The 16229-nt window shown below is 40.3% G+C and overlaps 1 protein-coding gene across 1 annotated transcript in view; it reads left to right on the top strand.

Annotated features, from left to right (window-relative positions):
- Nucleotides 1–16229, top strand: part of LOC106801185 (neurexin-3-like) — a 439076-nt gene that overhangs the window by 356536 nt on the left and 66311 nt on the right. The window contains exon 5 of the mRNA XM_087447773.1: nucleotides 11912–12213. Coding sequence (XP_087303899.1) covers nucleotides 11912–12213 — 302 coding nt within the window. The remainder of the gene's footprint in view (nucleotides 1–11911; nucleotides 12214–16229) is intronic.

Genomic DNA, 16229 nt, shown 5'->3' with positions numbered 1-16229 from the left:
AGGTTTCAGTGAAAGCTGCAGAAAGGTGCTTTACAAAATTAGATAATATACATGAAAGTGGTTTGAAAAATGAGACATTATGCAAATGTGTGTGTTTTTTTTTTTAAAGAAATGAATAGCTCATCTCCTACAGGAATACTATTGACAGAGGTCTTTACAAAAGATACTCAACCGTCAAAGGGAGGCAGCATAATCTAATGGAAAGTATGTAGAATTTGGAGGCTGACCTTGATTAGTATTTTAGATCTGTTTCTTGCTGTGGTATTGTACAACTATTTCACCCCTTGTGAACCTCAATTTTATCATCTGTAAAGTGGGGTAGTAAAACATTATTTCACAGGGCCTTTGTGAGAGTTAAATAAGAAACATACCAACTATCTCAATAAAGAAGCTACTCTTTCAGATGACATATGAACACACAGATATGTTATTTCTATTAATCATACATTGGTTCTAGTGGTAAGTGTTTTGAACTCTTATAACTTTAAATCACCAAAACAGATTTCTATTAATTCTTGTCAAACACTATGTATATAGTGTTTGCTTTATTGGGACCTTCTGTATATAAAAGCCTGGAGCATAACACAGGTTTAATACATGTTAATTTCCTGTCTTTTTTACACTATAGCAAAAAAAAAATCTTGTACCTCTAAAAAAGACTCTGCTAATAGTCTGAGATGAAGAAATGATGAAAATGAAATAAACACTTTATTTTAGTTTTCTGTGTGCTATTTATACTATAATTGAATTTTCAATCACTGAAGATTTTCTTCTGTATTTAGGCTTCTGAAATCAGGTCACTGATGTTTAAGTCTGCCTCCATTTTAGAGAACTTTCCCTCCCCACCCCTTTCCACATACCCCATCCTTATCCACCCTTAGGTTCAGAGTCTTTCATTTAATTACTTGAGACTCTGGCCATTATCAGTCCCTTCTTGAGGGCCCTGGAATGGGGTGGTTTACTTTTTATCATTGTCAGCCCCCATCTCCTCATTGCCGTGTTTATTTCCTTGGGAGGAAAAAGAAATGCACACCTAGAGATAAAAGAAGCCCAGCCCAGGTTTCTAGGATTCGTCCCTCTGCATTGGTGAAGTTCCCCACTTTGTGTCTCTGAACGGGTTTTAATCACCTGGGCTCAAGTGCTCAGCACTGAGAGCTTTAAGAGTACTGCAGAAATGGTAGATTAGCTGCATTTAACAGAATAGAAAGTTTTCATTGTGTCATAAAAAGCCTTATTGATCTTGTCCAGGCATTGACTCCAGGGCTTTTTAACAAGCCACTCTGTCTAGACTTGCAGGCTAGAGCCCACAGTGCTAACAAAGGAGGACCTGGGCTGCCTGCTGCAGGGGGAGGCAGAGGGGATGGGCGCAGAGTCAGGTTTCTCAGTGGGGATTTTCTTAAAGAACTAGGATGATTTTATTCTGCTATGGAAAAAAAAAGGATGGGAAGGCTTGTGCAGATTTACCTGAGACATACCCCAGCCTCTAGCGTTTTCCGACTCTCAGCATTGCTGTGGAACTATGACATGGTGACAAATCGAGGTGTCTTCGCTATCCCTCAGCTTCCAGCAACATTTCCTCCCTTAGCCCTTAGGAAGCCAGGCTGAAATCTGTGATGCCAGGCACTGAGCAATGTGTCTCCAGAAGGACTGGGGAAGGCAACGAGGCAGGGGGGGAGAACTGGTGACTTTAGAGTCACTCTGATCAATTCCACTGCATTTCAACTCAATTCAGTCTGTATTTAACACATTCTGGGGTACATGGGAGACTTTGAAAACGTATGAAAAATTGCTGCTCACAACATATGGTTGAGGAGTTGATGTCTACATATAAAATAACCAAAGAACCATTCAAGATTTATTTGGTGAGTAGGTGTTTTATCAGCATCATAAGCAGTGATTTAACTTTTTAAAAAAAGTATGACATATTTCAAACATAAAAAAGGTATAGACTCTATAGCAGAGGAAATTATAAACTTTGGTTTAGCTGTTGCCCAGATTGAACAAATCTTAACTTTTTGCCATTTTTGCTTTATATCCTTTTATAAAGACTTAGTTTTGTTTGAACACCTCCCTGGTTCCATTTCTTCTCTCCCTCTCCAGAAGTAAACGCTACCTGAATTGATGGGTAGATTGCCTCTATATGTTATTCTATTCTTGTTATATATGAATAGAGCTGTAATATATAATGATTAGTGATCAGTGTGTGTGTGTGTTTATAAATTAGTAGAGCTAAAGTTTATTGGCCATCCACAGTTTATATTTATTTTTCTCTTTATATTCTGGGCTGAATGAAGGAAATACTACATAAAAATCTTTAACACCTTATACTTCCCTGTTGATCACCCAAACGAAGCTTGGCAGTCTCTAGATCTCCTTTCTTCTTTTAGGACCAGGAACCATTTGAGCTCCTGAAATACCTGTAGGAAGTTTCATATAACAACAAATCGTCTTGTTTTTTCCTGGATACTTAAAGTGGGAGACTTTCACCAACAAGATAATTTACATATAGACCTACTGAGCCAGGAGATAGATAAGATCATCTTCCAAGGTTTCTTTTGATGCTATGGTGATGATTTGTTATGGAGGATTCTTTACTTGTTTTCATCTTGGACAAAAGAGAGATTTTATAGAAATAAATATTTTAAAAGTCCATATGGGTTTAAAAATCCATATTTATTGCTTCTAAATGTCTAAATATCTGTATGAGTTTTCCCAAATTATGTGAACCTTTCATGACTTTTATATTCCTTTCTAAACAGTATGTGTGGATACAGTGAGTATCTAATTTAGGTAGCAATTAGGGTCAGTGTGTGTGCCACTAAAAAAAATCGTTTCAGAGGATCTACTTCTTCCTGCTCTAAAATCACTGTGGACATTTTTCACTGTTATTAATTTTGTTTGTATTAAAATTACAGTTCTCCATCTTCTCCTTTCCAGCTCTGTGTCCCTAGTAATTTTTTTTGTCTTCATGAAGTCTGTAGAATATAGTCTCACAATGAGGCATTTGCTTCTCCCAGATAATTGCTTTGGTTAGTGTGTAAGTTTGATAAAGGAAGCAGGTTGAGAAAAAACAAACATGCAGATTGTTCTTTTTTGGACTGGGCTGAGGGTAAAAGGATAAGTAGGTTTGTGGCTGTGTATATTTCTGTAATTTTTTTTTATTCAAAAACTCAATCTAAAACTTATCTCCAGGAAGGCAACCCTGGTTAAATTTTTCACCATTCTAATCACCCATATCCTCGGTGTGACTTCAAGAAATGTCTTAGTAAACACTGTGGCATAGAGCTGGCTTTAAAATTATTGACATAATTGATATATTTACTTGTCGTTGATCTCATATAGTTCCAGATGTGTCTATTATCTTCCCAGAGTAAAAGCAAGCCAAGGGCTGGCTCTGTATCCTTATTTGATACCCTTACTTTGGTGACTATTTCAACATTTGTAGGGCTGTGAGGTAACATCAATATCATTCCCCTCTGACTTCTGAGTCAATTGAGGAACAGACACAAGAGTCAAATTGGTGGTCAGGTCAAGGACCCAAATGTTAGTTCTATTGCTGTTGGAGCTGGGTTAGAGAATGTGGCTTTGATCTACAGTCAAGTTGGGCTGCCTTGTAATTTTCCCCTGAGTTAAACTCAGCCACTCAGCCGTAGACAGAAGAGCTAGAAAACCACAGGCCTTCTGCAGGAGCGGAGTCTACTCTGGTAGGTTTACTGCATGGGAGAACCTAGAGGGGAACTCAATCCTTATAAGAAGGGCAGATCTGAAGGAGCGAGAAAGACAGGTCACATGGGTATAGTGACCACCAGTTAAGAAATGTGGATCTATGGGTGTCAGACCCTTACTATATGACCAAGCAAAGGAATCACTTCTCCTTTCATTGGAGGAAGTGAATGAGTAAAGGAGAGAAGGTCGAACCGTTACTCCAAAAATATTTTCACAGCCAGTGGGGGGGGTAATTTTCTCATGGAGTCATGGGGACAGGGAAACGGACTCCCCTCTACAAGGTAGAGTGCACTTTTTGTGTTCAATGCTTGTTTGATTGATTGACCCACAATTAAAATGAAAAACCACTAGTAAATGAAGCATAATTACAGTTTAACTCATATGGATCTGGTGGTTAAGGGGAAATAAAATGTACAGCATATTACATAAATTATTATAAGTGGGCAGGCAGGCATATGCAGCGCAATTGCCTCAGGCTATGGTTTCTTAGCAATATTCATTCTACCTTGAAAATGTTTCCTGGATCCCTCTTCACCTCTCTAGCCATCTGTCCACCTGCTGAACCCCCGATACAATGCAAGTATAATTGTGCCACTTACAAGCTGAAGTTTTCCTCTACATGTTCTCCATCACCCAAGAATATGGCAGATCAGACCCCAGCCTGCTTCTGGAGCCTGCATACATGCCCATACTTCAGCCACATCAAACTTCTCACCGACTCCTGAACACCCTGTGCTTTTCCAATGACCACTGCAGTGAATATGCTGTTTCTTTTAACTAGAATTTCATCCTTCTCTTTGTATGGTGAACTCTTACTCATATGTCAAGACACAACTTAAGTTTGACCTCCTGTATGGAGCCTTCCCTAACACCCAGGGTTGGTTATTCCTTCTTCTGTGTGCCTATATCACTTATTAAACATTTACTATGCTGAATTGTGATTACTTGTTTACGTGTGCGTTCTCAACAACAACAATGACAACTAGTATGTCTATGGCTGGGAATTGGGCCATAAGCTTTATCTGACTCATACTTCACAGCAACTCTATGAAATATGTACTGCGGTTATTCCCATTTTGTAGATTAGGAAATTAAGAGTTAGACAAGTTAAATAATAACCTAAGGTTCCGTAAACTTATGTAAGTTTCTGACTGTCAAACCCAGGTCTGTCCAATTCTAAGCCTTTATCATTACACTCTATGTCATCAAGTCCACAGTCCCACTCTGAGCTGTAGGAGGGGGCCCTGTTTAATATGTGTCCACATCAGGGTCTGGCACTTAGTAGGCATTCATGATTTTTTAGCATTAGAGTTTCTCTTTGTCAGTAAAACGTCAGCTAATTATTCCTATTTCACAGGGTTGCCTTGTGGCTTATGTGCATTCAGCACTGGGCACATCACCTAGTGCATAGTAGGCACCTGCAAATACTTATTCCTGAAATGAATGAACAGAAACTTTAAGTTTTATTGTAATGCAATTGAGACCAATGCAGTCTTCAGGAAGCCATCAGCTTTCTAGTGATTTCAGTGAAGTGTGGTTTTCCAGGCCATTCTTTTGTGGACTGAGGCAGCTTCCCTCCCTCACCAGGATCCTGGCTGTTTATTTTCCAAGTGACAACTTGATTTACTGTTTTCCTTCTCATCACTTTCAAGAAGCATCTGCAGGCTAGTGAGTGACCTAGGCAGCCTGGAAAAGTCCATTTATTTCTCTGCCGCATCTTTCCGACAGAGAGTCTGAGGATAAGGGTTGGAAATGGCCTCAGGAGGTCAAATTTCCTCTGTGTTTTCTTTTGTAGTGCAGGATTGCTCATAGCGACACAATTTGCTGTCTGCTAGTACACTCTGCTTTTAAAATACCTGTATGATGGGATGTGGCAGGTAAAGGATTCATTGTTTGTCCTTGGGGGATGGCTCTGCAGTTTGATCTATCCTATGCAGTTTGGCCCTAAAATACATTGTAAGGGAAATGGAACAGGAAGAACCAAGAGTACAGTCACTTGTGCAATCTTTTGCCTTTCTTACTCAATCCATTTGTGCCTCGCCTAATTCTAGCAGGAGATGTCATTAAGTGATATGCAATAGAATTCACACTAGTAAAAGCATATCTGCTTTTTCCTCATTTTTGCTAATATGATCATCTCATAGCCCACTGGCTAACTTGGGTGTCTGCTCATAGCTCATAAGAGACCCTTAGAGGTGGGAGTTCTTGTTCTGGAAGTTGGATTCTTAGCAGGTTGCATGGAAAGGAAACAGAATGGTGCAAGAACAAGCTCACATTTGCCTTAACTTGTTCCTTTGCCTGCAAACTACCCCAAATGCTGTTTTAGTTCAAGGCAACTTTCAGAATTGAGTGGATATGCAGCCCCCCTAAGAATGAGCAGAACAATTGTGGAATTGTGGACGTCTCTAAAAGTTTATTTCTGCTTTGTGTACCCCGTCTTGGACTCAGTGCTTCTTTTGTCATCATTAGGACTTCTTTGCCTGGGAAACAGAGGCCAGAAGAATTGGGTGATATGTCAGTTCACAGCTTGAGTACCCATAACCTCTCATTGTGGCTGCACCCATGGCAGAGGGGCAATGCCGTCCCTGTTGAGTTTGTAGATCTGAGGAAAGGAGTCAGTAGGCCAGCCCCAGGACCACAGGCCGTCTCATGTCTGGCAGGGAGGGCAGTAGTAGCCCATGTGTTTTTGTGCCTCATTAGCTCCAGGGTGGGCCAGGCCAGGATGGTCAGCCAGGATTATCTTTGCATTGGTGCAGACCAAAGTACCACGAGACCAATTCAAGGACAAAGGATTCAAAGATGAGAACGGTTTTGCCCATGTCTCTGAGATGCATCCTCAGGAAGCTGGCTCCACTCCCTTTCTGGAGCAGAGCAGGTGTCCTGCTCAGGGCCAGTGGCTATAGCCACTCCTGAGGTGCTAGCACTTTAGTAGGCTCTTCCAAGTAGTGTCTAAAAATTTCATTTCTAAGGCTCTCTGATGGAGGTGAAGAGTGTGAGCTGCTCAGTTCTACTTTTTCTAACCTGCTACTGGAGAATTTCTCGGTAAAGCCAGCCCCACTCCCTGATCCTCTGCCTGGGCTCATGCTGCCCGAGAGGGCTCTTACGCATCGTCGTCAGGGGTTTCCTCTTTCGACACACTGACCTTCATGCAGCTGCAGGACCTCAGATATAGGGTGCTAGGCACCTGTTCCCCCGAGAATTTGAGTTCCTGACAAGGTAGTGATGAGATGCAGTAGCAAAAGCAACAGAATGAGAATAGGGGACTGAGGTTTTGGAACTGGACTAAATGCTTCCTAGGGCCTTGGATAACCCATCTAAACTCTATGTGTCTCCACTTCCTTGCATTGACATAATTATAGCAAAGTGACTCAGTGTTGAGAGAATACAAATAATGATTAAGAAAGCATTTGGAAATATATGACATTTAAAAACTGTGAACATCTGCTTGCAAATGGCCCTAGGATCCTTCTCTACCATTCTTGACATGTTCTTACTTGAGCCTTTTGTGTCTAAAACTGTGTCCTTGCCCCTAAATTTTTACCTCTGGCCTTTGGTGTCCCATGGCTGCATTTGGATCTTAATTATCCAAACTTTGGATTCCTCTCGTGGTTTCTGGTTTGCTAGTATCTCTGCCTCTCAGTCCCTTAGGTTGTCTCTTCTAGGGAACTTTTGCTTCCATTCTTGCCCAGTGAAATGCAAACCTCACTCAGGAACTATATCAAAATCCAGGGTGAACCAGTCTCAGGAACCCCCTGGAAAAGAAGTTCAAGTGTGTACTTATCTCGTAACTGAGCTGCCTGCCTTTAGTTCTCCCTTCCAGCTCACTCTCAATCCAACATAAGTTGGGTTGCATAATATTTTTAAAAGATTATGCTATCTTTCAAAAAATAAAATTGCACCCTCCATCCTCTCAGTAAAATTATGCAATGCTTCCTCATAACCTTCAGAGTAATTTCCAAATTTCTTGATCTCAAAGCCTAGTCTGGGTTCTCAAGACACCAAACTATCGGGAACCACAGGCCTCATTAAACAGTGACATGCTTTTCTCCACACTTCTTAGATTGCATAGTAAAAAAAACATTACACTGAATATTTTAATATGTTTTGGAATTTCTCAGAGAAATAGAATTATTATTATATAAATCACTAGTTGGTGTTTTTTAATGGGAAAAGAGTGGAAAACAGAATTGAATAAATGCTTGTTAATGCTATGTATATATCAGTACTTGGATTAACAAGCCATTTGAAAGATCAGTACTTTACGAATCTTATACAAACTGATTTAAAATCTTGGGTTATACATATCTAGATTGCATCTAGTGTTTAATCAATTGGACACTTACAAATAATGGGTAAACGATTTGTTGTCACACGGAGTTGAGCTCTGCTTTCCATGCAGTGAGGATAACATTTTTATTTTAACACTTATGCAATTGATTGTAAACTTTGGGGTGATATAATTTAAATGGATCTAAACAGTCCATTAGCCATGTCAGTGCCTACCCTCTTGCCAAGCTGTAGCTTTATGCTAAGCTGTTGTGTACTATATTACATAATCCCCTGCATTCATTTTCTCTACCTATTTAGCTTGAATACATACAAAGTGACTGCATTGTCTCTTCAACCTCCTTCTCAGTGTAAACACCAAGTATAGAAAACAGGTTTGGGGCAGTATTACATTTTTCTAATGGAGAGTTTGGAGAATTGAATGGGCTTAGAAATGTGTGTTTGTCACTATTTGGCTTTGCACCTTTTAGTTACGTTCACAGTCAACCTAGAATGGTTTTCAAGGTGATAAGAGAGTGCTCGAGCCTTAGCTACTGGAAGGAAATTAAGACAGATTGAGATCTTAGGAGGAAAATGTCAGTTGTGAGAGTATACAAAGGAGCAATTTCTTCAAGGTCCTTACTCTTTTTCCTTCCAAGAGCCTTATTTGCCCTTTTAAAGACTGGGTCATGCACTGCCAATGCCTCTCCTCCCCATAACAGTAAGGAGAAAAGTATCTCATGAATTAAAAATGATATAATTTTGCTTATCTAGACTATGATTTAGAGAAGAGCTTTCAGTTGCCTGTTGTTTGTTGACATGTGGAGGTGATAGCCAGCAGTTGGGGTGATGTTGTCTTGGTAGCCTCTTCTGGCCCAGGAAAGAGGTAAACTGGGAAAACTCATCATTGGATGGAGAGATGGAGAGGGTTGTGAACTGTTGCAGCACTTTTCATTAGATACTTTCAAAGGAAGGCACTGGGCTACATAAAATCTTCCTTGGTGTATTTGCATGGATATTAGCATAAATATGCATTAGATTTACATAAACTTTTTTTTTCTCACATTGGTTTTATTTCTTGTTTATTTATTGTGATATTCTCTTCTCTGTCTTGATGTTATTTCTTTCTATGGTCTTCTACATAAAACAAATTCTTTTGTTTTAAATACACTCAGATTCTAGGGGGAGGGAAGGGAAACATTTCTTTTGGTGAGCAAGTGTGATTTACATAGGGTAGGGGGAATAGGTTTCTAGCTCAATTCATCCCAGGTTTGGGACGGTTTGTAAGTCAACGCTTGGCTCCATGGAATCATTTGTGGCCTTTGAGAAGCAGAGTAGGAGCATGTGGTCTATCCAGAGTGATGGGCAAAAGGAAAGATAACTGATATTTAGAGGAAAGTACAGGGCATTAAGGAGTCCAGAGGAGACAAACTAACTGTGGTCCTGGCAACTCAGTTACTCCTAGTTATAAGTTTTTTCCTTAATAAAATAAAGGCATTAAATCAGGCAATCTCTAAAATTTCTTATAGCTCTAAAATTTATTGTTTTGACAAACTCCTTGCTCTAATTATATGAAAAATATTAAGCACCACATAGCACATTAAATAATATCCTGGTGCCTTGCTATTCTGTGTCAAGCCTTCCCCCTTTGAAGGGTACTCGATGATTAATTTAAGCTTCTCTTGAGAGGCATTCCTTTCCTTGCTCATTTATCTCAGTTCAGTGGGCACACAGGTGTAACTTACATGTTTATAGAAGACACCCATTAATATGTCCTGTATGGAGCCAAGGACAGGTGTAGTAGTTGGCTCTGCACACATTTGCCTCTGTAGGAAAAGAGCTTCGTAGTGAAAACTGCATTTGATTTGCCATCTTCTACTCTAGATCTGAGTCACCTTCAGGTATACTGAACAAGGGCTCATTGAGTTGCATTTTAACAAAGCCATTTCTTCAGAAATGAGAGGAGAGATCATGACAGTAGACAGGGCACTAGGGTTTGGATGGATCTATTTCAAACACGCAGTGTCAAATTTCTGCTCCATGATTTTATTTTTAGCAAAATGCGTCAGGCGTGCATTATGTGCTGAGTAGTACTTTCTACTTATATACGTGTAAGCGACACCGTGGTCATTTATGGGTGGACAGGTCTCTTTTGCTTATAACAATGTGTGTGCAAACAGAAATATGCAGGTAGACACATATCATTGAGACCCTCTGGAACATACAGGACAAACTTAATCTCGTCTTTAGCTCTGAAGTATGAAGTTGAGGTTCATGTTTTAATGATGTCTTGATGCTACGATTAACTTAGTATGTAGTGGGTGGTCATTTCTCCATATTATAAGAGTGACTTCTTTACAGCCCTTACCTCATGATGAGAAAATATTTATTTTATTTTACTCAAGTGACTTACCAAGAGCTGTAATGGTTGATAAGGATCTGAGTTGAGGTGAAATTGGCTTTGGTTAATAAGGTGAAGTGTAGTTCTGGAAGGGAAAATAGAATTCCCTCTTTTTGTAGCCCCCAGTCCTTAAAGGGAAACTGCATATCTAAACTTGTGTTGTTGTGCATTTCTTCTCACTAATGAGGTGTTTTGATAGCTTTTGAGCAGCCCTGATATGAAGTAGGCCACTCTAAGTGAGGCTGCCTGGAGGGAGGAAAAATGGAAGTCCACATGCTGTGTGTTGAAATTATAAATTAAATCAACAAAAGATTAAATAAAATATATTCCATTCTCTTACTTTGACAAATATACCTTTGTAACTACCTGATAAGCCAGGTTCAAATTTAGAATTTTTGGATTCTTCTGAGTCCTGCCTCGGGAAATGGTAGCACAGGGAGAACCAGCCCCTCTGGCCTGTGACCTATTCCCCTTCTCTTCCCACCTCTGGCTCCATCCTGTATCACAAGAGGTCTGGTATAAATGCACTTGGATGCCCCAGCCCACATGGCCAAGCTCTGTCCAAACCCCCATGGCTAGCCCTCAGACGTCAAGGTATGCACACTGGCAGCATGGTTTGCCTTCAGAAAGAATGGATCTAGGGAAGAGGCCTGCACAAGCCCTGGAAACAGACTTGGAGCTCTTTGGGTAGGGAATTACAGGATCCGGGCATCCAGAATATAGTCTTGAAAGAGAATATGGGCTCAAGTGGAATGCCATTTTGGCTCTATGGATCCCTAGTCCTGTGGGAAGAGATGTTTCATAGGATGATCCGACCACAGCCATCTAAAACAGGAGACCCTTAGAGCTGAGGTCCCTTTGAGTTTGAGGGAGGTATTGCTATCTTGTCAAAGCATCATACCAAAATTCATTCTGTTCTCTTTTCCTCAGTTGCTTGATCACCCTCTCAGGTCCAGCCTCCTATTTAATAACCCAGTCACGTTCCATTGGGCTCAGGACTGTACCATGGAAACCAAAGTCAGCTGGGTTATTGATGGATGGAAATCAGAGCCAAATCTCTCAGGGCAATTGATTTTTAGCTATTGCTCAATAAAAGGTACCTAGAGCTAAAGAACCTTTGTTGGAACAGTTAATTATCCATGCTAAACCAGCTCTTCTACAAGCATTTAAAAAACATCATTGAAGCAAAGGCAGTGTAAGCTTCACTTTATCATTTTGCACGAAATTTCCCTTGAAGTTTTTCCTTGGTAAAATTTGAAGGAAAGGCTGCCAGCTCTCCTGCACTATGGTGTTGGTCTTCTACCCTTGTGTGAACACACAGCTTCTCTGCAGTTAGCTTCTCTGCTAGTTTCCCTGGTTCTTAGATATAAGTCTTGTAGAAGAGTTGGAGGGAGTATTGTGCTGGTGTCAGCCCACTGGCAGGGGCAATGCCCCTGGGGCATGTTCTCTTTGGTATTTGCATAGATCTGACTCATACCAGTCAAGTGTTGACTGCTTTCCTCTTTCCTTTTCCTACAGCTCGAGAGGAGAATGTGGCTACTTTCCGAGGCTCAGAGTACCTGTGTTACGACCTGTCTCAGAACCCAATCCAGAGCAGCAGTGATGAAATCACCCTCTCCTTTAAGACCTGGCAGCGGAACGGGCTCATCCTGCACACGGGCAAGTCAGCTGACTATGTCAACCTGGCTCTGAAGGATGGTGCGGTCTCCTTGGTCATTAACCTGGGGTCCGGGGCCTTTGAGGCCATTGTGGAGCCAGTGAATGGAAAATTCAATGACAACGCCTGGCACGATGTCAAAGTGACACGCAACCTCCGGCAGGTAATGGCTGAGGGCAGAGAGTGCCTGGACCTTCATCCTAGGTAGCGGGGGAGCAAGTTAGTGAAGGAGGTGATGGGTGAGGTGGAGACCAGTAAAGATACGGGTGTGGATTTGTCATAGTCTAACTTTCTCCCAGTCTTTGCAATTTCACAAGGAAAATTATTAAAGTATGTTTCTCCTCATACTTCAATTCTCCATTTGTGCTTGTTATTTAAGAAAAAACATTCAGTTGTATAGATAATAAAAGTTATAAGTACTCTCATTCCTTTTATTCTGCTTTCCTTTTTATCATTTTTTTTATTTACATTTGAATCTTGTATTATTGTTAAATTCAATTAGGGACAGCATTTTGTTTCTGCAGCTTGGTAGATTTTCCTTGTTCTTTGAATATATGTTTTTCTTTTTAATTAAGTTAGCCATTGCCAGGATGGCATAATTTTCATTCCTTCCAGAAAGAGTCTTTCTTTTCTTCTTCCTTTTAATTTACTACCCTCCCCCACTTTTATTTTGTCAGTTGTTATGTTAACCTCTAGCCTTGGAATGAATTAGCTGGAATCTTTCTGAATTCCTCTGTTTCTCTGTTCCTTGGTGCGGTGGTCTTACTTTATTGCCCCGTCTCTCCCTCCGAGACTCTTCAGTTGACTCAGAGGCCTGGCAAGCGGAAGGACCCAAATAAAAAAGTCAAGTTTGGAGCAGCTTTTCCTGGTTCTGTCCGTGCTTGAGAACTCCCATCGCTTGCCGATTCTAAGCAGGCAACTCCGTCAGGTGACAACACTCTCAGAAAGCCTTAGCCAAGTGAAGTTGTTTTCAGTTTCATAACTAATAAAAATAACAATAATACCTCACCAGCCCACATCAAAAAAGACAAGCAATTCCAATAAAAGACAAGGTCTGTGCTGAGATTGCCTTTTCCAGGTTGCCGTTTTCCCTTGGTTTTTCTACTTGTGAATTTGTCATTAAACCCAGTTGGACAGCATTCATCCTTATTAACCAGAAAACATTATGCAAATTTCCAGAAGGTGCTAATTAAATTTTCTTCTGCAATATGATTGATTTAATGCCTTTGAATGTAAATATGAAAGCATAAGAACCGATAAGTGTTTGCATACGTTTTCTGTTTGATGAAAGTGTAACTTCTTAATAATGCTAAATATATGGAGAAGTCTTGTGCACATTGGAAATGCAATATTTGAAACACCCATTTCCACACTCAAGTACGTGGAGGAAGCCACCTGATGGGAGATTCTATTCTATCTGTGATGAAGCTGCTAAATAACACAAGACTTAAGAATCCCCAATCATCTTAATACACACGGATTGGACATTTTTGAATCACTTTTTGTTTTTCCTCCAAGGCCCAAGAACCCCACTATTGCTGATGTCTTCTTTCATTGTTCCCCATCCATACTTACTCAGAAGAGACCTTCTCAACTGTCAAGAGATACCAAATCAAATTTCCATTTGCTAGTATATAAGGGCTTGAGATGTTTGAGTTGCGGAGACTAGACCCAAAAGTGAAATATGACCTTTTGCCAGTTTTGATTGGCAGGTACACAAGAACACCCTCTAGGCTTGAGGCAGTGGAGGGGAGAATTTTCATGTACTGGTGAGCAGAATCAGTGTGTGGTTCTCACCAACCAATCTGTTTCTCTAACTCTCTCCCACCCCACGAACTTCTGTGCCATTCTAGAGTGATTCCAATTAACCGGAGAAAGGCTTACTTTTATTTCTACTAAAAACAGTTTTTGAAAATAGAATTGGGCTCCAATTCAGTCCTTTAAACTGAAATGGGGGTAAATCAAACTGTAATTCAAATATTGGTTGTGCTGTTTTAGTCAGAGCAAGCAGAGGCAAGCGATCCTGGAGGGTTTCTCTTCCAAGTTCTAAGACCCAAGTCCTCTCTGTGCCCTCGGACAGGCTATTTAACCTTTCTGCACCACAGTTTCCATTTGTGAGATGGTGATTACAATCCTCCCCAGCCATGTGTGGTGGCTAAATATGCAAAGCACCTTATGTCCCAGAAGGATTATGAGCTCATCCATGGCCTGGGTGCTAGACTTGCTGTGACATGCACACGATTTACAGGCTGAGTATTCCGTCATGAAGGTCACTGCGTCTGTCCATCACCAAGGGTGCAGCTAAGTAGACCTCTTAGTTCTAGACAACGCTACAGAGGCCCTAGGGTACTGGGGCATTTCTCGGCAGAGGGAGTATGAATCTTCTAGAGAAAGTGCACCTAAAATTGGACTTCCTTGAAAGCCTGACTGAATTTTGCATCCAAATATAATTTATTGAAAGAGAGGGAAATCTCAGAAAAGCAGAGTTGATTTTGCAGATGCAATCCTTTCAGCACTGAATCATCTAAAATTATTATTTTACCCATTAAAAATACATTGATAACATCTTTTTGAGTTTCCTAGGATACATTGGAAGGTGTGGGAAGCCCCTGTCTATTTCAATTTAAACTGTAAATCACTTCATAAATATTTGATAAGTTTATGGCAGTCTCATCTACTTTTTTGGTAAGATTGAAAGGCTTGTGTGACAAAAATTCATCTGAGGAAAGCTTACTTGGAGTTTCCTGGAGTATTCATTACCAAATGGAGAAGAACTTCCCCCATTTCCTCCTTCTTGGTTGTCTACTCGTGGTTCTGCCTTTGAACCAAGTCAGGGCCAAGGCCAGGTACTACACTGGGGGTTCTGATTAAAGGAAGGAATGTGGACTTTTTGTTTCAGAATATTACTGGGATTAGGGACCAAGGTAGTGAGGTATTTGTGTGGGGTTTTTTTGCCTTTCGTTTTTTTTGACCTTGCCTGAGTCCAAGGTCATGGCGGTCATGTTGTAGGGCTTCTCTAATCATTTTTAACCTGCCAGTCCTCTCTGCTTTCCATACAAGACATTGCTTAAAAGCTTGAAAAGCATTCTTAAAGAGAAATGGGGGGAGAGCCATTCTAACAGGAAGCATTCTGGCAAAGTAAACAAAATAATGACTTCATTGGGTAATAAAGAAGACTCCAACTATTTTGATGCATTCCAATGACAGTTACTCTAGATGTGATCTGTAAATGTTTTAAGTTCTTTTCGTTCTAGGAGAAACTCATGTTTGTCCATGCGTGTAGTCAGAGCCAGATGTGAAAAAAAAAAATCCCCAACCTATCTATATTTCAGCTCTATCTATTTATCTACATATGGAATGATAAACTTTGGGGTTTTTTTTTTTTTTTTAGGGCAGGTTGAATGTGTATCTGCTGGAGGGTGGGGAGGGAAAGGGGCGGTGTTCATTCAGAAGAGCCTTTGGAAAGTAAGTATGATGCTAATTCTAGTGGGGTGAGGTCTGCTCTGAGTGTATTTGGAAGAAGCGGGGAGTTAAAATGACAAGGTGGACACAGCAGCTCCTTTCCTGGCTGAGCCCCGAGTGCCAAAGTTTTCCATAGAGTCCTGGTCTCATCGTCTTCCCCCACTCTCTTTTTCTGTGTCGGGTGCATTTTTTTTGAAAAACTAACACAAGATCATTCATGCAATGTGTCATTTTACTAACTGACTAATGTACTAACACCCTAACGACTCATCTTTGTTTTTAGTTTTTTTAATTAACAATCGTTCTGTTCACAATTTTTAATTTCCTTTCTTCCCCCTTTTCCGCAAAGCACTCAGGCATCGGACACGCTATGGTAAACAAACTACATTGTCTGGTAGATATCATTCTTATTGTCTCTTTTTTTGGGTTTGCCGTGTGTTGCCCTCCTTCCCCTCCCCAAACTCCCTTTTATCCTCTTTAGACTTGTTTCCTCTTCTTTTAAAATTTTTTGTTGAATTAAATGCAAGCCTTTCTTTTTCTTTAAAAAAAAAAAAAAAAAAAAAGGAAGGGGATGCACCTGTCCTGGAAATAATATTTGAACGAGTTTGGTTGGGACGGTTTCCTTTTCTCCAGTTTGTAATTTTTTTTCCAAAACATATATTATTAAAGAAAGATTCTCTGTTTAGCTAAATTTGTTTTGTTTTGTTTTCTTGTTTT

Source organism: Ceratotherium simum, chromosome 24 (assembly GCF_057802395.1).
Source record: "Ceratotherium simum simum isolate JZ-2026a chromosome 24, ASM5780239v1, whole genome shotgun sequence".
Taxonomy (NCBI): Eukaryota; Metazoa; Chordata; class Mammalia; order Perissodactyla; family Rhinocerotidae; genus Ceratotherium; species Ceratotherium simum.
The sequence above is the reverse complement of the archived record's forward strand: the minus strand, read 5'-3'. Positions and strand labels throughout refer to the sequence as shown.